At 45.7% G+C, this 23,714-nt stretch overlaps 3 protein-coding genes across 4 annotated transcripts; all 3 read left to right on the forward strand.

The window, feature by feature from the left end:
• The first annotated feature begins 212 nt into the window (after window positions 1-212).
• LOC147238885 (sterile alpha motif domain-containing protein 9-like) lies at window positions 213-4,145 on the forward strand. Its single transcript, XM_086197513.1, has 2 exons — window positions 213-323; window positions 1,222-4,145. Exon 2 carries the CDS (start codon window positions 1,286-1,288, stop codon window positions 3,293-3,295), a length of 2,010 nt encoding a protein of 669 aa, XP_086053639.1. The 5' UTR covers window positions 213-323; window positions 1,222-1,285; the 3' UTR covers window positions 3,296-4,145.
• Window positions 4,146-4,890: 745 nt separating this feature from the next.
• On the forward strand, window positions 4,891-14,320 carry LOC147238886 (E3 ubiquitin/ISG15 ligase TRIM25). Of its 2 annotated transcripts, none has more exons than XM_086197511.1 (8): window positions 4,891-5,258; window positions 7,942-8,580; window positions 9,037-9,145; window positions 10,035-10,130; window positions 10,487-10,690; window positions 11,019-11,044; window positions 11,162-11,310; window positions 12,564-14,320. In XM_086197511.1, exons 2-8 carry the CDS (start codon window positions 7,955-7,957, stop codon window positions 12,869-12,871), a joined length of 1,518 nt encoding a protein of 505 aa, XP_086053637.1. In that variant the 5' UTR covers window positions 4,891-5,258; window positions 7,942-7,954; the 3' UTR covers window positions 12,872-14,320. The 2 variants fall into 2 exon arrangements, with proteins under 2 accessions (XP_086053637.1, XP_086053636.1); XM_086197510.1 differs by having other exon boundaries at window positions 4,906-5,258; window positions 10,487-10,720; window positions 11,022-11,044; window positions 12,564-14,319.
• A 906-nt stretch (window positions 14,321-15,226) lies between these two features.
• mrpl48 (mitochondrial ribosomal protein L48) lies at window positions 15,227-18,776 on the forward strand. The gene is made up of 8 exons (XM_086197512.1): window positions 15,227-15,410; window positions 15,777-15,814; window positions 16,194-16,225; window positions 16,306-16,388; window positions 17,631-17,800; window positions 17,894-17,996; window positions 18,106-18,195; window positions 18,538-18,776. The coding sequence occupies exons 1-8, from the start codon at window positions 15,390-15,392 to the stop codon at window positions 18,613-18,615; spliced, it is 615 nt and encodes a 204-aa protein (XP_086053638.1). The 5' UTR covers window positions 15,227-15,389; the 3' UTR covers window positions 18,616-18,776.
• The last annotated feature ends 4,938 nt before the right edge of the window (window positions 18,777-23,714 follow it).

Genomic DNA, 23,714 nt, shown 5'->3' on the forward strand with positions numbered 1-23,714 from the left:
TCTTTTCACGTTGATACATGCTAGCCACGCTAGTGTCTTCATTACTTCGACATCTCTTCATCGACCATCTTAGATGTTTTTGATGGTGAATGTTTGTAAAGGTTTCACATTCTTGTAAGGTTTTTTCTATTCAGTGGAAAGCGAGATTTCAGTTTCATTTAGGAGGAAATGTAAGTTCAGCCTTGAAGGAGTAGCTCTGCACCTTTTATATAAACACCCTCTCACAGGTCTTCATTCATTCACAATCCTGGTGAAACCGAACAGCCAAGGTGACTTTGGATTGTTCCTTTGTCTTGGAGTTCTGCATTTCTGAGCAACATCAGGTGAGCAAATTTCAGCTGAATCAGGGTCGTTGCTGCTAAATAACGAACCAAGAGTAGGAAACATTTACAACATTTTCATCTTTTTGGTCAATGATATTGAGCAGTTAATAGTGCGAAAATACATTAAAGTGAATTTTGGTAAGCACAGTATGGTCATATATTAGTCGCTTCAATTGATCCCGTTGATATGATAGTCATCTTTTTTTATTTAATATTAAAGTTCATGTTTTATTTCTCTTGGGTTCTTGCTTATTAGCAGAAAGATACTCTTCTTTTTGTGGTGAAGTAGGAGTTGTGACCAATGCTAGTTAGCTTAGCATAAAGTGTGGTTGAGGAAGTGTTATCATACTTAAGTCAACAGACTTTCTTCTGAAATGATCTTTGCATGCATGACTATAACTGGGCTTGTGCTCAACGCTTGTTATGAAATAATGAGATGTTAGAGGAAATATAGGTGTTGGCGTCTAAGAACTATTCATTTTGCTAAGCTAACTAGCCACAGAAGAGAGACCATATACTGTCTTCTTGTTTGGCTCTGAGGGGGATGGAAAATCAGCACATTTCTCAAAAAAGTCACCCTATCCCTGCTAAGATATAATGCACTATGCACAGTATGGTTAAAAAAACGTATTTTTCATACACCCATTTTCTTTACCGCTTAGGGGTATTAAGGAGTACAGGGGGGCTATCCCAGCTGACATTGGGTGAGAGGAGGTGGGTGGGTCACCAATCTGTCACAGGGCCATCAGGAGCAATTAGGGGTTCAGTACCTTGCTCAAGGTCACCAGGGGAAGTGAGGATGGAACCAGCGACCCTTCAGCTGCTAGATGGCCACTCTAGCCCTGAGCCGTATGATTTCAATCAAAATAATTAACACGAGCTCTACTATTACCTGTAGGGTATACAGATCCTGCTGAAGTGTGTCGAAGAAGAACAAAACTCCAGTTTTGAAGTTTACCATCATGGAGCCAAATGCAACAACAACAACAACAACAACAACGACGACGGACCTGGATGAAGCCAGTAGAATTATTTCAACATATGTGAGGGAACACCCCCATTCTTCCAACACACAACTGTTCTCTTTTTTGGCACTTCTGAAAGCTTATGTGCCTGACTCCTCTCTACGGATGTCTGAGTGTCAGCAGATCCTGAGACAACCTGACCTCATCGATGAACCCTGCATGTTTACAGAAAGAATGGAGCCTTTTACTGCTTTTATAGACTCATCCAACCCTGACTGTGTACATGTGAGTGACCCAAACTTGGCAAAAGAAGCTGTTGAGATGCTTCATGGTTTAAGGCTTACCAGGAGCAAAATAGTACAAAACTTCATGAGAACATTTTCGGTGTGCAACAGTGCGTCCCAAGAGTACATAACCCCGTTCATCAACTATTTGCTACTGAAGAGAGAAACAACAAACAAACGTAAAGAGAAGTTCTCCAGGCTGATTGAGGATGTGATGGAAAAAGAAAGGTTCAACTATGCTGTCGATGTTTTAAAAACCGCATCAAATATATTCAGACACAACGCCTTTTTCCCTCAAACCATTGCCCGCTCTTATTACATCACAAGAGGCATAAACAAATATTCTGAAGCAGAAAAATGGGCAAAAGAAGCCATTGCAAGACATCCCAAGAACTCACGTGTGGCTGACACGCTTGGGCAGATTTACAAGAATCATTTGATGAGGGGAACCCTGAATCCAAAGGATACTGCTGATGTGCTTCGGAAGGCCATTGCTGCGTTTGACAGTGAGGCGGAAAAAGCTGAGGAGGAGGTCAGTTCTGAGGAGATGGATGGAGAAGGTACTGTGAGCAGCTCGTGTTCCTTCAACAACAGAGGATACTTTGGCTTCATGCAAGTGGCAAAGATTACCTTTCAGAAAGTCCAGTTGTCATATGTCAATTATTTCAGTGCAATGAAAGTTGAATCCAAGTTTGACTTTTTTGAACGCTACCTCACCTACTCCTCGCCTGACATGACCACTTTAGAGCCATTCTACCTCTGGAGGGATGTGGTTCATTGTTACGAACTAATCACAGATCAAGCAGCAGCGGAATCCACCAGCTTCCCAGGCCTTCTCAATTTTCTGAGTCGTGGACTTTTCATGTCAAAGGGTAGACACGCCAGGTTTGAGGAAACTGAGAAAACGGTTGTTGATTTAGAGGTGACCAGAGATACTTTGAAATACTTCTACGAGGCAAACACTGACAATTGCGACGCGGTTGAGAGGTACATCCTCTCCAACATCCTCTTAAGCAACAAGATGCATGATTCTCCACACCTCACCCCGCTAGGTGACCTCCGAATGTTATTACACACATTCATGATGGAAGAAGTGAGTGGCAGAAGCCCTGAGTTCTACCTTTTGGTTCTGCTATTGTTTTGGCCTGAGGGACATCATCAGTTGGGACAAATAAATGAAGGAGGGGCAGAACAAGCCACAATCGATGGACCTGACGACAGTGACGACAACCAAGAGGCAGCAGTTCCCACCGAGCTGCTCCGTCATCTGCAAGAGTACGTGGAACTCATGGAGGAGGCTTTTCAGAGAGTCAAGTATGCCAAGTACTACCAAGGTCGTTACCTCTGTCCTCTGTTTTTTCTTGGAAAGGGCTCTGGTCTGTGCAAATGGGTTCACAAATCAAAACTGGATGCAATCGTGGAAAGACAGTTGGATGCTGCTCTAGCTGATGAGAGCAAAACACGTCACAAAAAAGAGGAGATGATAACTGGAATGTGGAGCAAGGGGGAAGTGTGGAAACTCCCAGAAATCCAAGATATCGTTCTCCCGGTCAAGGTGGAGCCGTGCCAATCACCCCTGATGCCAGTGCAGAACGACCAGCAGCAGGTGTTTGTGACTGTCGGACGGGAGAAAATAAAGGCAAGAGTCGTAGCTGCGTCAGCCCCGAGCCCCAAGCTCTACCTGGGCTACACCATCCGAGGCCCAGTCGTCTTCAGTGGATGAATATTTTAGTAGATAATGAAACCGCAGTTATCACTTTCACAACGACACTACAAATAAGTTGAGGCATTCACTGATGCGAGAGGTTGTGTGACCGCATCACTGAAGTGCACAAACGGCGTTAAAGCTGGAGTGTAATGTTACAATCACACAACAATCAGCCACAAAATACAAACTTGTTGTGTGAATTTGATTTGAGCAGCGTTTGAGCATCTGAAGTTTCTTCTTCCTCCTGAAAATGCACTTCATCTATCTATCTATCTTATTTCATGAGCCGTCGATTGCTTTTTTTTTTTTGCTTGCTCGTTTTGTTGTGTACTCCAACATGATCATTGTAAACACGCATTGTGATAATTTCATGGGGTGTAAGTAGGTCTTAATGTTCTTTGGCAATCAAATTCGAATGGCAATGGGATTATCTGCTTTCTGTGTGAGTTCTTAAGGAAATTGTCCCCAAATGTAGACTTGTGCAGTGAAACAATAGCGATATGTACATGCTATAGGCAGGTACGCAACAAGGAAATAATCTTTGTGAAAATAGGTTATCAATAAATTATGGCTGACCCCTCCCACCCTGGCCACGGCCTCCTCACCCTGCTACCCTCTGGTAGAAGGTTGCGACTGCCAAAGGCCACGAAGGCCCGCCATAGAAAGAGCTTTTTCCCCTCTGCTGCCAGACTCCTTAATGACTCTGGCTTCCCGTCCACCATTGCCCCCTAGTGTCACCGGCACTACGTCACCGGGAACATTGTTGCACTACAAACTATAACTATGCACTTTGTATTTATTTCGATTACACTGTGTTGTCTTGTGTGCTTTTTTTTGTGAAATAATGAATAAAAAATGAATGCACTCCTGTTAACGTCAAAACAAATTCCTATGTGTGTGACACAAATGTTAATAAAAGGAATCTGAATCTGAATTATCAATATTGACTGAAATGTTACATTTCGCCGCAGAAATGTATGGTTTAATACCAGAAGTTCACACTAGTTTTGAAGACTAACATTAAAGAAAAAGAGGCGGCGCGGTGCTGCAGTGGTCCGCACTGTCCCCTCACAGCAAGAAGGTTCTGGCTTCTGAAATGGATGGATGGGTGGATGGTTGGATGGATGGATGGATGGATGGATAGATTAAAGAAAAGTCGCTGCCAGACATGTTTCAGGAGGCTTTCTAAAAATACATTGAGCTTTAATTATGATTTTCCCATGTGTACAATGTACATACGTATGTACATTGTAAAAACTGCATATAAAATACATATTTTTCTATCACATCACACGTAAGTTCTTCCTTATTTATTAACAGGCATTTGATTTTGTCTTTTCTTACTGAAAAGTCTGGAAGTCTCTACTTTGACCTTTTCACCGTAATATGTTGCAAACGAGACCACGACCCCAAACAGTCGTGATGTCCGAAAGTCAACCTGCACACAGTCATCGTATTTACGGTACAAGATGAGAGACATTCAGGGACTGAAGGGAACATAAAAGAAAAAAGAAAGGGTGCTTGTACTTACACGCAGTAGTGAAGTAAAAATACACACAATTTTGAGGGAAGTGATCTACTAGGCGGCTTACGAGCTCTCGACCATGGTCACCGAGTTACCGTGATACAAATTAAGAGACACAACAACAATTACAGAAAACGGACTGTCCGAGGAGCCCTGAAGGCAGCATCCCCACCGCAGCAACCTGATTACTTTCGGTTAGCCGTCCGTGTGTCCGTAGTACAGGTGTGTGTCGTCCTTTTGTGAGAAGCCGAAAGGTCCAGATGAGAAATTGAGTGACTGGAATATTTCATCCTAAAGCCGAAAAGAATCGGAGCCAGCCGGCGCTGCCATCCCTGGACCGAGCGGCAGGTGCACCGCGGTGGCGGCTCGCATTTTTAGCCTCATCGAGTGGCGGCTGACAGTCAACGACGCTGGGACTCGGTGTGGGGAAGAATAAGTATCCACGTCAGCCAGGTAGGGTACACGTTAAATCCCCGTTTGGTATTTGGGTGTTTGATTAGCTCGCCATCTCCCCTCGAGTTTAGCCTGAGGGAGATTACTGTTGCTAACAAGTCAGCTAATTGTCCGTTGACCCCGTAACGTAGACCTGTGAGGGGGGAACTGGCCAGGAGAAACCGTGGACTTGTCAGTTGACCCTTTAACCATTTCTCTCAGGGGAGTAGTTGGGATAGACTAGCTAAGATAAGGGGTTTTCTTTTGGTTTTTGGTGACTTGACCCCTGAACCCAGGAGGAACTCCCTAAGGGAACAGTCAAAGCAACAAATTACCCCTTAACTTAAGGGGAACAGGCGAATGGAACAGTAAAAGTAACGACTGACCCAATAACAGGGGAAAGTCCTGTCGAACCTGTGAATTTGTCAGTTGACCCTTTAACGCCAGGATAATGGTCAGTGAAAACTAGTTAAGGGAGCTGTAATCAATGTCTGCTGACCTTGTGTCCATTCAAGGCCATCTAGTTGCCGGGGAAATTAGCAAACAGTGAAACTGACATTTGACCCCTCGAATCTCAGTGGCACTGTAAAGGTTTGGTAAAGAAGTGGCGATAACTGTATTTTTTTGAAAGTTGACCCTTAAACCTCAGGCAAACTAGTCAAGGGAACAGTAACATCAGTGGTTGACCCCATAACCATCAGCATAAGTGGAGTAGTTCAGACAAACTCGCCAAGGGAACTGTACTTGTTTGGCAGTTGACCCCTGAACGAAGGGGAACGATGACATTATTTCTGGTTGGCCCTTCTTTGTCAATGAGAGTAGCGAGTAGGGAAAACCGGCCCAGCGGCAGTACTTCAGTTTGCACCACCCGCTTTCACAGCAGCTCGTGTACAGGACTCCCAGCTGCAGTCCCATCTCCTTTTGTGCCTTGTAAACAACAGAAGGCTTGCGGGCTTCCAGGTTATCGTGAGGTCACGGCCTTTTCATCAGACTGCCAGCAGGACAAACACATTATTTTTTTTGGAAGTTTCAGTCGGGCCTTAAATGTACTCTAATTGGTTGGTGTCCCCTTCAGGGAAGGAGGCAGCGATAATGATATGAGAAAGCAGTTTGGCTGCCTAAGCACATGTAGAGGAGCCGCTCATGATGGAGAAGTTACAGATACGTTTCCTGATGAAGAGCTGTTTTTTCGTCAAAAACAGCAAGTGAAGGGATTTCTGATCTGGGATACTGGAATTTGGTGCCAGTGATGGCGCTGGACCATGGAACAGTGGTCATGCAAAACGAGACGCGGCACTGTCTCGTGAGCATCTGGCACCACAAGCCAGCCTGATGGGGGACTGGATGGCAGACTGGTTCATGGGAGGGGAGGCAGGGAGAGCAAGCCAGCCTGATGGGGGACTGGATGGTAGACTGGTTCATGGAAGGGGAGGCAGGGAGAGCAAGCCAGCCTGATGGGGGACTGGATGGTAGACTGGTTCATGGAAGGGGAGCGCAGGCCGGTGTAACAGTAGGGGATAAGAGGGGGGGGGGGGGCGATGCAGGCAGCGGTTGGGGCTCTGGTGGATCTGTGGAAACACAGAGAGACTGCGAGACACCAAGGCCAAACTACAAAGTGCAACAAGTAGTGGTAATGACAGTTCCAAAAATGTGCAGGAGGAGAGGAGGAGAGAGGGGGAGAGGAGAGGAGAGGAGGGAAGGGCTCCATGTAACCTGATGTGTCCCCCAGCAGTCTAAGCCTGTAGCAGCATAGCTATCAATGGTTCAGAGCTACCTGAACCAGTCCTAACTGAAGGCTCTGTCGTAGAGGAAGGTCTTAAGCCTGGACTTAAACGTAGTTCAAGTGTCTGCCTCTCTGACCCATGGAGAGAGCTGGTTCCACAGTAAAGGACCCGGTAACTAAAGGCTCTACCTCCCAGTCTGTTTTTATTGATACTGGGAATCACTAAAAGACCTGCATTCTGGGAGCGGAGTGCTCTGGTGGGACAGTAGGGACTAATGAGCTCTTTCAAATAGGATGCAGCTTTATCATTGAGAGCCTTATAAGTCAGCAGAAGGACTTTGAAGTGGATTCTAGATCCTACAGGAAGCCAGTGGAGAGAAGCTAAAGTGGGAGAGATGTGTTCTCTCTTCTGAACTCCCGTCAAAACCCTCGCTGCAGCGTTCTGGACCAGCTGGAGACTCTTTAGGGAGTATTTAGGACATCCTGACAGGAGAGAGTTGCAGTAGTCCAGCCTAGAAGTGATAAATGCATGCACCAGTTTTTCAGCATCACTCTGGGAAAGGATGTTCCTAATCTTAGCGATACTTCGCAGATGGAAGAAGGCGGTCCTAGTCACATGCTTTATGTGGGAGCTGAGAGCTGGGGACCGTTTGTTGGCTTCGCACAGTAGGGAGTGTGGAATGGAAGTGTTAGCATAGCTTCATCAACATTCCTCATCTAAGTTCAGGGTTGTCCTGCAGGAATCCCCCTCATCATCATCATCAGTAGCAGCAGTCGCTCTTCTAGTCCTCAACAAACGTTTGGTTCTGTTGTTTTGTTCCAATGGAGCTTTGCAGGTGCTGCGTCAAATCACTGCGCCCAGTCAGGAAAGTAGTTCCGGCTTTAGTGTTTCCTGACTCCTCTCCTTGTTCCCTCACCTGTTTCCTTAGTTTCATTCAACTTCAGTCTGTCCTCATTTGTTTCATTGCTTCCTACTTCCAGTCCAAATACTGACATGGCCTCGAGCCAGTCAGAGCAGTCCAGCGTCCTGCAGGAGGAGCTCACCTGCTCCGTGTGCCTGGACTTGTACCGGGACCCCCATTTGCTTCCATGTGGCCACAACTTGTGCAAAACGTGCCTGGATCGGCTGAAGCGGCAAGCAGATCGCGGTCGCTTCCGCTGCCCAGAATGCCGCGACAGTCACCGATGTGGCACCAACTTTCAGAAAAACTTCAAACTAGCCAATATTGCAGACGACTACCGTCATCGCCGCAGAGCCACCACTGCAGCTGCCTCTGCCTTAAGATCCAGAGAGACGCTGTCTCTGGCAGTACGAAAAGGAAGCTCTGCTGTTCCGTGTGACTACTGCCCTCCCGCAGCTGCAGAGGCATCAGGCGTTTGTGCTCCCGCCGATGGACCCTCGGCTGCATTGGTTTCTCTGAAAGGTGACGACAAGCAGGAAGCTGCTGCCGCTGCCTCACCAGTGTTTGCGGTCAAGACGTGCCTGAAATGTGAGGTGTCGATGTGTCAGGAGCATGTGAAGCCACATCTGGAGCTGCCGGCGTTTCGAAAGCATCCGTTGACAGACCCGATGAGTGACGTCTGGAGGAGGAAGTGCCCTGAGCATGACGAGATCTACAGGTAGGACTCAGGACCCGCTCCTAACAGTGGTAATGTTTCCATTTTGGTAATGGCTCCTCTCAGTGCCTGTTAGTCTACAATCATTCTGCTCAGAACCGTCTTGAATTTTGTGATTTATTTAGTCACTCAGTGCAAATCTACACAATATTCAGTTTAAGGAACAGTCACAGGAATCAGTGACTCAGTATTTATGTGTCTTGCATCCTGTGGTTCGAACGAGTGTCTACAGAAGTTGTCAGGGACGTTAGAAATCATGGTTCAGTTCGTTAGCGTAACGATAGCTTTGTATTTAGCTTTAAGAACCACCTAACTTATGGGTTGTCTTCCTATAATTTTCAAAACTAAACTTGACAACTTCGGCCCCATATTTTCTCTGGTCTTTGGTATCTCTTGCCACTTGTGTGCACAGTTAAATAAATGTGGGTCTGGTTCTGAATCCTGTTCTTCTCACGCCAGATACTTCTGTATGGACGACAAGGTGTTGGTGTGCAACGACTGCATAATAGAAGGAGGACACTCTGGACACACGATCAAGACCCTGGAAAACACCATGAAAGATCTCAAGGTATTATTATTATTATTATTATTATTATTATTATTATTATTATTATGGACAATACTTTTCAACATTCTTCCACGTGGAACAATTGACAGCACCACTGAGGTGTGAGATGTCCGGTTCAACTCTGTATGTGTGCGTCCAGAGCTGCTGGTGTCCAGTCCTCCTCTGCTGAGGCGCTTGTGTTCCACCCGGTCCATGTTTGACTAACAATGCGCTCCAGATGAGTCTGGAACCCTGATGAATGGGTATTATCAGCTATTGCTCTGTGACTAGCTGTGTCCATGAGAGAAAGGGTCACATGACCATGTGGTTTGTATGGCGGGAGAGAGATACATCCATTTCCTGTGCCTTCAGAACTTTTAGTCCTCGACCTGTTGAATTTGACTCACTGCCTCAAACAGAAGCAACCATCAATGGCTTTTTCAGCTAGATTGAGTTTAAATATTCCCTTTTTTCAAATATTTTTTGAGCATGAGGACATGTATGTAGATATTTTAGGTGATGTTGGCAGGAACACTATGGAACAATAGAAGATGGTCTGCATGGAGTGATGCAAGATTGACTTCTGAAACATTGAAATAAGTTCTGGTTCCTTGGCCTTAAAGTCAGTGAGGCTCCATTGGCATCCATTTGTTGAGGGAGGTGTGACAGAGAAGGGCGAGTAGAACAAAACCTACAAAGTTATGACGCTTCAGTACTAGAACTTCATCAGGCAAACCTCGTACTGATACTAGCAAATAAATGTGATACTGCCAATTAGATATTTGTGAAGGAGCGGAGAGCTGAACAGAGTTGTAACTAAGTTGATATAAAGCGTACTTAAGATCAAAGTGTTTTTCCTTTGGCAAGAATGAGTGAGTAAATACGCCGCCCGCTCCGTCATGTTCACCAGGGCACGCTGGACAAGCAGCTGTACCGGGTGGAGAGGAAGTACAGCATGGCGGAGAAAAAGCTCCAGGAGCAGAGGGTGAAGGAGAGGCAGAATAAGGTAAGGCAGCACAGAGTCTGCGCTCTGCAGTGAACACCACTGCAGAGAACCCAGAATGGGCCTCAGCCAAGAAGTCCTCTCATGCACTGATTGGTTTCACACCACTGGGACCATTTGAGCCCTGGGTTTTCGTCTTTCAGGCAGCTAGTAAAGCCTGTCTGGCACTGGTCTTTGACAGTGTGGGGGGATGGTCAGTCACAAGAGGGAGCAAGAGGTTACAGGGAGCCATCAGACATTTGTTGTTGTCTGTTAAAATGCGTAAGGACACACAACCATTTCATGAATCAGGCCCAGAAGTGGATGGAGGTGGAGTCACAAGTGTTTTTCACGACATCCTGTTTTCTCTCCGCATCTAGAAGTTCATGGACGACTCAGAGCAGCGCTTGTCCATGCTTGGTGAGGAGATGAAGGCCAAAGTCCTGCGCTTCATCGTCACATTGCGAGAATGCACGCGCACCCATTGTGACACCAACGGATCTGCGATTCAGAAGAACATCACCAGGATCGGCCAGGACCAGGCCCGACTCCAGGAGGTTCGCTGCGGCATCGAAAGCCTCATGCAGGAAAGTGACCCGTTCCGCTTCATCGAGGTGAACGTTGCCACGTTGCCTTTCATTGTAGCCAATTATCTGTACGTCCAAGCGTGTGATAGACACAGCCTTGATTTGCCTTTAGTTTTCTACAACATTTCCAGTTTGCTTGTGATGACCGTGAGAGAGAGAGATGCTGAGTGTGTATTGACAAGGTTCGGCACCTTGATTGAATTGGCTCAACAACCAGCAGACTTCCTGTGTGGGGAATGTAGTGGGCAAGCATGTGACCAACACCTTCCTCTACTCATTTGGTTGATCAGTAACCGTTTGTCCAAAACTTCTTTTGTCCCCTTTTCAGGCATACAAGACAACAGGAAAACAGTGAGTACATGATTATTGGAGTGCTTATCTATGAGGAAATGAAAAAAGTCTCCTTAACATTGAACTCCGGTTCCTAACTTTGTGTGTGTGTGTGTGTGTGTGTGTGTGTGTGTTTAGATGCCGACGGCAGCTAAGAAAAAACATGTTCTACCCAGAATACGTCGACATGGAGACGGAGGTTCTTGGAGGACTGATGGAGGAAGAAATGAGGAGATTCATTCATGAGGATCTGGCGTGTCAGATCATTGAAACCATTAATTCGCTGTGTAAGGAAGTTTCATTTATTTGGTTTTAGGAATGTGTTTGCAACATGATCGGTTATTTAAGACCTTTATCCAGTTTCGGTCTTTTCAGCTCCTAAATTCTGGCCCGCGTTCTGATGATTCTTTTAACGTCAGGTTTAGTTCCTATAACCTGGCTTTGTTGGTCCGGACCACAGGAACTGCCAACCATATTAGCTCAATCAATTTGAATCTTTTTCGCTGCTACCTCAGGGAAGGAACCACTGGCAATAAAACCGCCATTTTTAAAAAGCCGTGCAGCTTTGTCAAAAGGAAGTTGTCTACATTCACCGTCGGACAGGTTACACCACTGCGGCGTGGCGTCCAAACAGGCACTAGAAATACCGCGTTGTGGTTGTGCGTTCTTGCCTTTGACCACCAGAATCTGAAGTTTGATTCTCGGGTCACTGTGGGTGTTTGGAGCAAATTTGAAGGAATTCTCTCCAGATGTTCTTGAGACATCCTGATCAGGTGAGGTATCGGTGAACCTGACCTTTCATCACCAAATTGTCCACTTCATCCTCAAGTCCCAGTGGACTTTTGAAATGAATCTGAAGAAGTTTCCTCAAGTTGTCCTGGAGATGTTGTGCAAGTAAGAATTGACAGCCGTTGTGTATATGTCATGTCACAGTGACCTTGTCTCTTTGACCTTTGCCCCCCCACATTTTTTCAGTTCACCTACAAGTCCCAGTGGATAATCGAGCAAAACTTTGAGATTCTCTCCAGGTGTTCCTGAGATATCACGAGGCACAGACACGCTGACAGACTACCCCAAAAGCTCTGTCTCACGGCAGAGGCGTAAAACGCTCCAGAGACAAACTAGGCTCCCAGGGGTCAGGCCCGATGGTCCAAGAGCTACCAATAGGAATCAGACGCGCTCATTGATTGGTTCAAGACGAGCTGATGCAGCAACATTTACAAACAGCAAACGCAACCCGTTTCAGTTTCATGGATTTTTCCCAACCAGTCAAAGCAGATGTGCGTCCCCCACTGATCCTGGATCTGCTCCACCTTCCTGCTGGTAAAGGAAGGTTCTGGTGGCTGCTGTTGCAGGATGTGCTGCTGATGGAGAATTGTTGGGTGGAGGTTCATTGAAGGAGGGAGGTGCTGGACCTGCTCTACTTGGACAGAGTCAGGACAGAACTTTGGTTGGGGTTTGGTGACACACAAATAAAACTGACTTAACTTGACTAGGATGCTAAAAAAAACTCTGTTTTTTAATTAATTCCATGACTCAGGTGACTTATCAGACTTGGAGGAGGAGGAGGAGCAAGGGGAAAATGAGGAAGAGGCCGTGGAGGAGGATGACGATGACGATGATGACGACCTCGACGACAGCAGCGAGGAAGGCATGAGGAGTGAGGGGGAGGAGGATGATGAGGAGGAAGAGGAGGACGAAGAGGAGGAGGGACAGTACCACAGCGAGCTGGCTGATGATCTTTACAGCCCGGAGGAGGAGGAGGAGGAGGAGGAGGAAGAAGAAGAAGATGAAGATGACGTGGATGATGATGGCGAAGAGGAGCTAAATGTAGAAAGAGGTGTTTAACAGGACTTGGTGTGAATGCTGAATGCCATGAAGGTGCTTTTACATCAGCTGACTTTGCTGAACACACACGAAGACGAATGTATCTTCTACGAATGTAGCCGGAAGCTTCAGGGAACTTTAGGGGAAATCATCCGCAGAGTCTGACAGACAGGCTCTCCTCTGGGGAGCCCAGACCCTGGTTAACACAGCACAGTGAATGGCAGGAGATGGCAAGTGTTGGCACAGCTCTGTCACAAGTCACACACACTTTACTATTTGCCATCTATGCCTGCGTTAATTCAACGAGGTTTGTGTTTCGTTTGGTTCCGGACACATCATCGGAACTACATCCTGACTGAGCTCAGTGATTTTGACGCAGCACTTCTTTGTAACTTCGTCCAACAAAACTCAAATGCGACTGCTGCTACCTATCGTGGCCAACTCTGCAAAGCTGTGTTCACAAGGTGGACGCGAAGTTGCTTCTTTTTGGACGTAAACGTGTCAACTTTGTGTGGCTTTTCTGGCCGTTTGTTGGAAATGTTGAGGTTGGAGGAAGAAATGGGCCTGAAGCCATTGAGTCACTCCCGTAGCTGACCAGTTTGATGAGTTTGATAGAGGTTTGCTAACACATCCCACCCACTACCATACATGGTGCTAAGCTAACTAGCGCAGGTCTGTTTCTGTCCCTCCGAGGACGATGGACAATTTGAGACTTCCCCATAAACTTGTCATGTTCCTTCTTAAAACTTGAAACTAAATCAGCCCAAAACCTCTGCTGGTTCTCGCCTGGTTCTCTAACACCTAGCCAGTCATGCTAACTACTACTATAACCGCATTGATGGATTATCCGTTGTTTTTAGAAAAAATATTGCCACCTGTTCATTTGAATGTTCAACACGCAGTACTCCGAGGTCCTAGATGAAGCTTCCAGAGCGTTTTTTTTTCCAGGCTCAATCATGTTCCCCGGTTCACACCAGTAGAAAGCCTCAGAACCGGCGTCGGTGTGAACACACCAGCAGCGGCTAGCAACAATCTACTTGAACCAGTTCTGTGGGACTTGCTTGGACACTGTAAGCCAAAGAGTCAGGACGTGTCGCGTGTTTGTGTGCATGAATATCTTCGCAAAAAAGAAAAAAAAAATCAACCCCAAAAACTGTCTTTGCTTGGCATGACACTGCAAAAATGGAATGATCTGTATAAATAGAGTTTACATAGGCTACTACATGACTCGGCGCTTCATCGCTGCGCTTGGAGAGCGTCGTTCAATGTCTGACCTTCCTATGCACAGTACATACAGGATTCTTAAAACATCTGATTCAGGTGATGTGGGATTTTGCACTTTACTACAATTAAACTGTTAGGCCTAAAATATTTGAATGTTTTGAGTTGTTCAATTGTGCTACAGATGATTTTGGGAGACGCCAAACTGAATGAATAAATAAAGCCTGCTGAAACGTTGTGGTTCCATCACCTGCTGGTTTATCAAAGAGTCCTCCAGTTCCGTTGAACTTCCATTTTTCTTTATCGAGATGTTGTTTACGATGATGTCATCTGGATCAAATCGTAATGTGCCGTTACAGCGCGGTGTTTTGTGATTCCATTTTTCTGAAGATCCATCCATCATCCATCCATGCATTTTCTCCCTCCTGTTAAGGGTCGCAGGGGGGTGGAGCCTATCCCAGCAGCCTTCCCCCTGGACGGGTCACCAGTCCATGGCAGGGCCAACACATAGAGACAGACAACCATTGGCTCTCCCAGCCACGCCTACGGTCAATTTAGAGTCTGGATTAACCTGGTCCCTCTTGATGTCTTTGGACTGTGGAGGAAGCTGGAGTACCAGAGAGAACCCAGCAGGAACAGACTCACCCAGAAAGACCCCGTGCTGCAGCCGGGGCTCCACCCACAACCTTCTTGATGGGGGGCCACAGTGAGGACCACTGCTCCAGCGTGCTGCCCTTTTTCTGAAGATTCCATTTCAATTTTTTTTTCACACAAAATACAGAAATATAGTTTTAAATTGAAAAGTGATGAATTTTACCAGGATGGAGAATTAAATCATGTAAAGAAGATGCAAGTTTAAGGTGTGTGTTCTAAAAGCTGGTGCTGAGCTGGAATCCCTGGATCTCACCACACGTGCAGTTGAAACAAGAACTTGAACTTTGCCTTTGAAGATTTCACGTAAAATTTTAGTGGAATGATACGAATCGAGGGTTAGCTTGCTGCACTAGTAAGAGTGTATATGGGCACGAGTTCATCCAATAAGGAATAAAAAACATTCAGTTGTATTTCGTGGTAATAAAATGCTACCAAAAACGACAAGATAGCCACAAACTGTCCTGTAGTTCAAAACGGCGGAACCTTCTATATGTTTGACACATCGACGGACCCAATAGAGCGCGTACTGGCTTCCGGTGGACATTTCCGGTTGGTGCCGCAATGCTTTGAGCGAGTTTCTTGGGGCGGTTGGAGTTACCTGTAAGTCGCCAACAGCTTCGACTGATCCTGTCAACAGCGGGGAAACCGAAGTAGAAGCCAGAAAATGAATGTCGCGCTTCGAAAGGTAGGTGGTGGTTCGTTGTCCCCCGGGAATATTCGCCCCCCCCCCGTTACAGAGGTCACGCTGTTCCCGTTAACCTCCTCCAGACGGCTGGGCACCCTTCACCTACTCACTATTTAAGCACAATGAGGCGATAAACTGTATTAAAGTGACAGTATTCCGAAAAAAGAAGTTAGACTCTTAGCATGAAGCTAGAAATGCTTACTCAGTGTCTACTTATGGTGAGAAACCAACACTGCGTGAAAACTAAGACCCACATCAGCTGGAGACATTACAAAGATATTAAAAAGACAAACATAATATATCATGCTGTAGCAAAACCCCCGTCGTTTCAGGCGTGTGATTGACAGCTGGGTTGTGTGCTTGCAGGTGTCCGCAGTGGTCAATCAGGCTCTCCCACGCTGCTGGTACGTCTCACAGGTTTGACTGATTGTGCAGTACAGAGAATAAAACTCCTAAACTGAAGAAAAAAATGTCTGATTTCACCCGCAGGTTCCAACAATAAAAGTTTAGTGTTGAAATATCAACCCACAAGCCTGAGCATAACCACATTTATGTGGCAGCATAATTTGATTCGTGTGATGCAAATGTACCCAAAGTCATTTATTTATATAGAAACATATAAAATTAGCATTTAGAATATTTCCATTATACTTTTCTGTGTACTGGTGTTCACTTGTGTTTTACATCATGATGAGAGGCCAGGTTGATGCTGATCATTGACACCTGGTCTCTTGGATCGTTTAACACGGTCTGGGTGTAATACTCCCGATCTTGTCTTTGAAGGATGCCACCATTCTCCCAGGAGCCTGTTTTGGGTGAGTAAAGTTAAATCAACATGTTAAAGCAGTCTGGAGACGCTAACAGGTTAGACTGACGTGATGGCGGTTGTCCTCAGGAGGGGGCGTGTCTCTCGTCAGGCAGTACAGATCCATGCCAACACATGAGATCGGGAGGTGGAAGTATCTTTTACCGCGCAGGGTAAGAATCTCATCCCTTCACTGAAAATGTTGCTTCCTCATGAGCCCTAAACCAAGAAACGTTTGTTAGCTTAGCTCAATGAATGGTAGCGGATGGAAAGTGTTAGCATATCTCTGATCAAATGGACATTCTCCCAAAAAAACAGCACCATCATGAGTCCTGAAACCCAGAAATACTGTTTGTTCCCCGGTCTTCACATTGGTGGGTTTTTGATGAACAACGACAGGTTGAAGAGATCAGTGTCAGTGATGACTGGACTATTTTGTGCCGTAGCAACGGGGCTGCTAACAAGTGACCAGAAGGTCTCCTGCCGACCTGGAACCCCTCATCCAGGTCTACACACCCTCTCGCCGCTACGCTCTGCCTGTGGGAGACGGCTGGTGCTCCCAGCCCAGCGTGGCTCCACATCTCTAGCTAGACTCTACTCTGTTGCTCCCACATGGTGGACCAACTACCAACTACCAACTACCAAGGTCTCAGACCCGGCACTCAGTGAGCACTCAGCACTGACAATGTTGAATATGGAATGTGTTGAATGTTGGAAGGCATTGTTGATGTTGAATTACTGGTTGTGGTCAGTTGAGGTTACATTTTATGAAGACAAAAAACAACAACCTGGCACTTCTTCTGCCAGGAGATGGCAGCACCTGCGACCATCCAACTTGAAGCAGTTTGGCGTGCTCATTAATGTTTTCCCTCCAGTCTGAAGTCTTGATCAGGTTGTTTGCTGCTTTGGACAAAAGCGGCTGCTAACGAGCGGCTGCCAACAGAGTGCTGCTAACGAGCGGCTGCCAACAGGGTGCTGCTAACAGGGTGCTGCTAACGAGCGGCTGCTAACGGGGTGCTGCTAACGGGGTGCTGCTAACGGGTGGCTGCTAACGGGCGGCTGCTAACAGGGTGGCTGCTAACAGGGTGCTGCTAACGAGCGGCTGCTAACGGGCGGCTGCTAACGGGCGGCTGCTAACGGGCGGCTGCTAACGGGCGGCTGCTAACAGGGTGGCTGCTAACGGGTGGCTGCTAACGGGTGGCTGCTAACGGGTGGCTGCTAACGGGTGGCTAACTGAGACTACACAGGTTGTTACAAACAATAAACATTACACCAAAACAGAAGACAGGGGTATGCTAACGTTTCCCATCCACTGCCATTCTTTGTGCTAAGCTTGATAGAGATGATGAACAACATGACAACTTCCCTTCAAAGTTGCCGTGTAGCTTTCAAAGTCTCGCGTTTCTCTTCCTCAGTCAAAGAATAGAATGAGGAAGAAAAGCAAAGACTACGTGAGGCCGATCCTCAAAGACGCCTACGTCACCATGAACGTGAGCGTGAGCGGCTATGACATGACGCTGGTGGAGAGTTACGCCAAGTACATCCACAACTTGAGCCAGCAGCTCGGCTTCAGGGTGTCAGGGAGGTGAGGAGTCACACCGGATATCTGAACTGATGGCTTTCATAGCCGGCAAGCTGCCCCGCCCCACTTTGGTCACATGATGAATCTCTCTTGTAGCTACGCCATGCCCACCAAAAGCACTGAGGTCCTGCTGATGCCAGAAGACGACATCAAGTTCTACGCCGACTCCGTCTTGAAGACTCATGAACGTATTGTCCAAGTAAGTGGGGTTATAGAGCCTCCGCATGTACTGGCTGACATCCTTTTTGATGAGAGTGAGTGTGTGTGTGTGTGTGTGTGTGTGTGTGTGTGTGTGTGTGTGAGAGCAGCTGAACAAGCCCAAGAGTTTGCTGTGTCCCATCTTCATGGAAATGTGTTTGAAGAACCAGCCTGAGGGAGTCCAGCTGACCATGAGGGAGGTGAGTGTGTGGTGACCCGCAGGAAGGAGGTGGACACCCAGACAGGAAGTCCCGGGCTCTTCCTTACTTCCTTATATGGGCGCTTGAATCAGCGCACTGGTGCAGTTGCCAGAAAGAGGAAAAGAAACGTTGAGGCCTGTAAGACGAATTCGTCGGAGCAGGAAGGAGTTCTTAAGGCTTTTATTTCCTCTCCATCCACAAAATTGAGTTTTCCTTTCTTTGGCCTCTTCAGGCCACCGTTGATTTACGGCATGTAAACACATCGAAGTTGTAGGTGTCAGGACCTGACCTCTGACCTGAAGCAGGTGTGTAACTCTGTTCTCCATCCCTCTCTCCTCTCAGCACACTGAGGACGAATACAGATTGCGTTTGAAGAGCCGGCCGGACATGGAGGCTCTCATGGCCCAGATCAACAAGTAGGACCACCCCGCCGCCTGCTGCACGCCGCCTGCTGCACGCCGCCTGCTGCCCACTCTGGTGGCGTCTCACACCTCATCTACTTCTGTAACTGAATAGTCAAATGACCTTGATGTGGAACCTCTGTACAAATAATAAAACCCCTTTTCATGTCAAAAAAGTTCTTTTTATTGAATCCTGGCTGACATGGAGCTGCACGCTAGGAAGAGGTAGAGGCTCGACCGCCAGAGGATCTCCCATGATGCACTGGGCTTCTCTCCTCTCTCCTCCTGGACTCACATGTGGTACTAACCCGTCTTCTCCTCAGGCTTCCACATCCCAGATCCCGGGTGCTGCTGGAGGAGGCTGCAGACCTGAAGAGGCTCCACCTGCTCACGTCCCCGTCTGTCGATCGGTCTCTTCTTTCTCTCTCCTGCTCTCTCTCTGTCCCCTCTGATCCTGGATCTGCTCCACCTTCCTGCTGGTAAAGGAAGGTTCTGGTGGATGCTGTTGCAGGATGTGCTTGCTGATGGAGAACTGTTGGGTGGAGGTTCATTGACGGTTGAGGTGCTGGACCTGCTCTACTTGTGAAGTGTCATGGGATCACTTTTGTTGTGATTTGGCGCTAAATAAAAGAAACTGACTTGATGGAAGAGGAAAGGCGAGGACGACGCTCATTTCCTCTCGTGGCCTCCACACTCCTCAAACACAGGAAGTTCAACAGCAGAACATTTGTTCTGTTTTGAAAGGAACGTTTCTGATCCGCGTGGACGACTTGAGATCACAAACTATTTTACTGCAACACAACATTCAAGGTTCGCTGCCCATTCCTGTTCTTTTTAATTACAACTCTTCTCTGCTCGCAAAGTAACTCCACTCCAAATGAGTCCACAGCAGACGTCACAGTTTAGGTTAGCAAATATATTTTAATATAGAATATTTATATTCATTTTAGCACAATGACAAAATGGCATAATTACAGTTCAGTCTCATTGAAATCATGACAAAAAAGCCACACCTTATATTTGTGGGAGGAATACCTCATATTTCGTTGCATTCACTGCAAACTAGTCCTGATTACTTCTGGTCCTGTGAGAGGAACCCTAGCAGGAGGTTCTAACAGCTTTGAGCCAGACAGGCTTGTGGTGTGGATTCTAATGGCGTGAGGTGCAGCGGCGCACCCCAGAGGAGCGAACTGAGCCGTGTGCTTAACGTCTGATCGCGAAACAATGAACTCGACTTGTCGAAGCACAAAAGAAGAGGAGAGAAACCGTCCTGCTGGCCGACTCTCGCTCGAGTCTCAAGACTTCCTCCTGATCAGAACTGCAGCTGCTGCCTCTTTTTTTTTTTTTTTTTTTTTTCCTCTCTCAGTCTAAAGGTCTTGAGGTGATTTGGGTTCTACGGGAGCTGAGAACCGCCACGTTTGAGACGACCTCTTTGATACCCACATCTCAAATTAGAGTCAATGGTGGATTAATTAGTCACATTGAGATAACGAAGCTGGTTTTCTCCTGCTGACGGCTACGTCGGCTCCAGAGGGAACTGGGCATCACTAGGACCCGTTGGTCTTGTGTCATTCCCCTGTATCTGGTAATAACTTATCAGGGTTGTGCCATGGTGGAGTTTTTGCCAATATCCGATATGCTGATACTTTCCAGGTGATTTGGATGCTAGCCGTTCCCTATCGATATCACGCCGTGCCGGAACAACCTTCTGCAACAGGTTGTGACATAATCTCGAGAAATCAACTGGTTGTTTTCAAGTGACCAGGGGATAAATTAACCTCTTACCAGGAGAAAATAAGCAATAACTCAATATAACTACAAACATGGCCATTCTCGAGCTCCGTGCTGTGACAGGCGCGTCCAGTGCCTTCCGACGCCTCGGAAGGAACCCCGCTAACCTCCCTCCGCGACGAGTTCAGCTGCTGGTCCTGGAAATCTCACCACAGAAACGTTTTATTTTTCAGGCCACACCACTGAAGTTGCAATGACCAGATTAAAAACCACAACACTTCAAACTAGCCTCTACGGTCGACTACTGCAAACACCGCGGCTCTAACCACAAACATCACCGTGACCATCGGAAAGAATAAACATCGTTCAATACAAAGATCGTGAGGGACATTTCACGTCCGTCCAACCGTCCCAGCAACTCAGTCAAGTTGGCACTTGAAGCCGTGATGTCAAAGCTCGCTCTTTAGTGCATGAAATGTAAACTTTACTCGACAAAAGGGGAAAAAATAAGACGTCACACATTTGCTAGGCAGCACTAAATGGGCGTAACATTGTGCTAGAAGAACAGCAATGCGCAACTGAAACGACTACCTGCCATTGTTAGAGAAAAGAAAAATGAAGTTCCACTCATTCGGCGCTCCTAACACACTTTCACTACATCTCACCATGGTACAGCATTCTTGTGCAAGACCTGCCACATTCAAAATGACCCGAACAAGACGTGTCTCCGCACACATTTGACAGCTACAACTGCTCTAAAGCTCTCCTTGTACTCAAACTACTATTCTACCCAGCACTGATACTGGAAGTCTTACACTCCGCGTCCCCGTCACCCAACCACTTAGTTGAGAATAGCAAATGAAGCTAGTCATTAGCCAGATAGGAGTTCACACCCATGTTGTGTTATCATTTTCAGATAAAATGAAAACCTACATTTTTTTCTTTAAAACTACAGGTCAACCCACACGCACCTCGTCAGATATTTTTAAGATGCTCTTAGAAGCTAGCACCGTCTTGTATTTGTACCTCCACTTTGTGCCTCAAGAGGCACTAGTGAGTCACTGTAGCACAAGTGGTGGCGAAGGGTTGGCGTGTAAATCCCTCACCGCTAAAGACTCTGCATCAATACGCCTCTCTACTTCTCGCTCCTTCTTCTCACTCGTGACCTTCAGATACTTCACATCATAGCTTATAAAGCTAGCTAATCGTTTAATATTACTGCCGATGTTCATATATTTGTTAAGTTAGCATTTCCTCTTTTTTTTTTTTCTCTCCTTACAATCGGCCCTTTTCACAGCAGCTATTTTGGCATCAAGGCAGGATTAATGCTTCGGCAAATCTTTAGCGGTTACAAAGACAAAAAGAAACACAACAAAAGCTCCACAAAAAGAAAGACAATAATATATAAGGGGGATATGATGTAAACTTAGTTAAATGGTTAGCCATTGGCTAACAGCTACCATTATTCAATCTGTAATCTAAAACATCATACGCTAACAACTGTAATATTTATGTCACCCCATGGCTACAACCAACCGTTAGCTAACAGCTATTAGTTCACCTTCAACGCAAACATTTTATACTAATAGCTGTGATATTTTGTCCCATGATTCATCTTTTACAACCGACCGAAGCGAACAACAATGAGCAATTACACTTAATAACATGTTATGTTAATTCCACGATTAAACTTGGAACATCTTATGCTAACGGTTAGCTGTTAGCCATAGCCCACAAAACAATAGTGCACCATTTGACCACCTTTTTTATTTTGTGTCACAGCTACTCTAGTGAGCCACCAACCCCAACACTGAGCTTTGCGTCTGCATCAACTGCGTTTCCCCTGATAGGGCATACCAAAATGGCTGCTGCTTAAAGGGCCAACAGGGTTAGAAACCCAACTTTCTGGTGATACGTTGCCTCCAGCAATTTTATACATAGCACCTTTTCAGAATGTCTTCCTCTTACTGGTGCCATTTATAAGTGACATGTCGTACATGAACAAGATGGCAGATTATGACTTTGTGACTGCTTTCATCTTTTGTCATGATTTGGAAACTCTGAATAAAATCATGTTACAAGCAGCAACCACAATACATCTGATCAAATATGACCTAGTGAAACATGTTACATAGAAGTAAATACAATGAAATGAATTCCACTTTTTTTTTAAATCTTCACCCAAAGCCGAAATAACAAAACATAAATAAAGAGAATATCATGAATTATAAAAGTGTTGATGCGTGATCGAACATTAAGATAAGCAACACGTTTTCATCCCCTTGATTTGTTTCCAGTTAGTAAAACAAAACCAGGATACATAAAAACAACAATATATAGGCATTAAATAAATTAATCAATTCCAAACAAACACAGTGATATATATTCAAAGTACATATTTACAAAAAAGGACAACAAAAACAGTCTTATCTTTAGATGAGAATGATACTTGAATGAATTGTAATTGACTGTTACATGCTGAATACCTTCACATAATATCTGCCTTTGAATGTCATACTTCATCTATATGGTTATAATTAGGTATTCGCCATGAATATATTTTAGTAGGTTAACCTTTGCAGCATTTACTAAGTTGATATGTACTTGGTACATACATGGATAACCAAATTTGACATCATTAATGATTGATATGTTGTTATATTATGTGCCAACGGCTACACAGGAAAAGCAATGCCTAACATATAATCTGCCTCTAATTTGAATGAAATGCTGACTGAAGTGAAAACATCAGGCAGATTTTTGTTCTTCCTTGTTTAGATGTTTATATTTATGGACAATCCTACTGTCAAACTACAACACAACTGCTAACGCGAGTCCATCGCCTACGAAACTTTTGAGAAAGAAAAAAAGTCACATGGTCACATACATCTAAATTCACAAGTTGCTATTCAAAAAGCACTTAAAAAAGAAATTAAAGTAAAATACAATGGCCCCAATTCTCCTTGACTTACATTTTACACAAAAGAGGTAAAACATGCAAACATCTGCACTGAAAACTTGCCTTTTGTTTGTTAAATTACCGAAGCGCCTCACTGGAACCTAACAGCCAGTGTTCAAATATTGCTGGGAAAAGGCCATTATCCACAGGTCATAGCAGTAAATACAGCTGCCTCCTTTTGTCAACCAAAATGCTCTCCAACAGGCCTCCTCTCGTGTTATATTTGGCTAAAGCTACAGGAGGCTAGCCACCGCTTCACTTGGGGTCTGGCCTAGCGAGGGCTAGCATGGAAGCTAACATTAAAGAAGCCAAGAAAAGTCCCTCAAACTATTCTGAATTTCTGATGCTGTTGCGGTATCATCAATATGCTGTTTATTGGAAGTGTCATGTTAACCTCTGCTCGCACTTATCTCCCATTAGGTGATAGT

The sequence above is a fragment of the Aulostomus chinensis genome, chromosome 24 (assembly GCF_037954235.1).
Source record: "Aulostomus chinensis isolate RoL2024-O1b breed Wild chromosome 24, RoL_Achi_v1.0, whole genome shotgun sequence".
Lineage (NCBI taxonomy): Eukaryota > Metazoa > Chordata > Actinopteri > Syngnathiformes > Aulostomidae > Aulostomus > Aulostomus chinensis.

Bases quoted from the DNA above. Each gene is read 5' to 3' on its own strand.
- mrpl48 (XM_086197512.1), top strand. From the start codon at position 15,390: ATGAATGTCGCGCTTCGAAAG. The intron at 15,411-15,776 runs GTAGGTGGTGGT...GTGTGCTTGCAG, and splicing joins TGAATGTCGCGCTTCGAAAG to GTGTCCGCAGTGGTCAATCA. The intron at 17,997-18,105 runs GTAAGTGGGGTT...GTGTGAGAGCAG, and splicing joins CTCATGAACGTATTGTCCAA to CTGAACAAGCCCAAGAGTTT.
- LOC147238885 (XM_086197513.1), top strand. From the start codon at position 1,286: ATGGAGCCAAATGCAACAACAACAACAACAACAACAACGACGACGGAC.
- LOC147238886 (XM_086197510.1), top strand. From the start codon at position 7,955: ATGGCCTCGAGCCAGTCAGAGCAGTCCAGCGTCCTGCAGGAGGAGCTC. The intron at 9,146-10,034 runs GTATTATTATTA...CATGTTCACCAG, and splicing joins ACACCATGAAAGATCTCAAG to GGCACGCTGGACAAGCAGCT. The intron at 11,045-11,161 runs GTGAGTACATGA...GTGTGTGTTTAG, and splicing joins TACAAGACAACAGGAAAACA to ATGCCGACGGCAGCTAAGAA.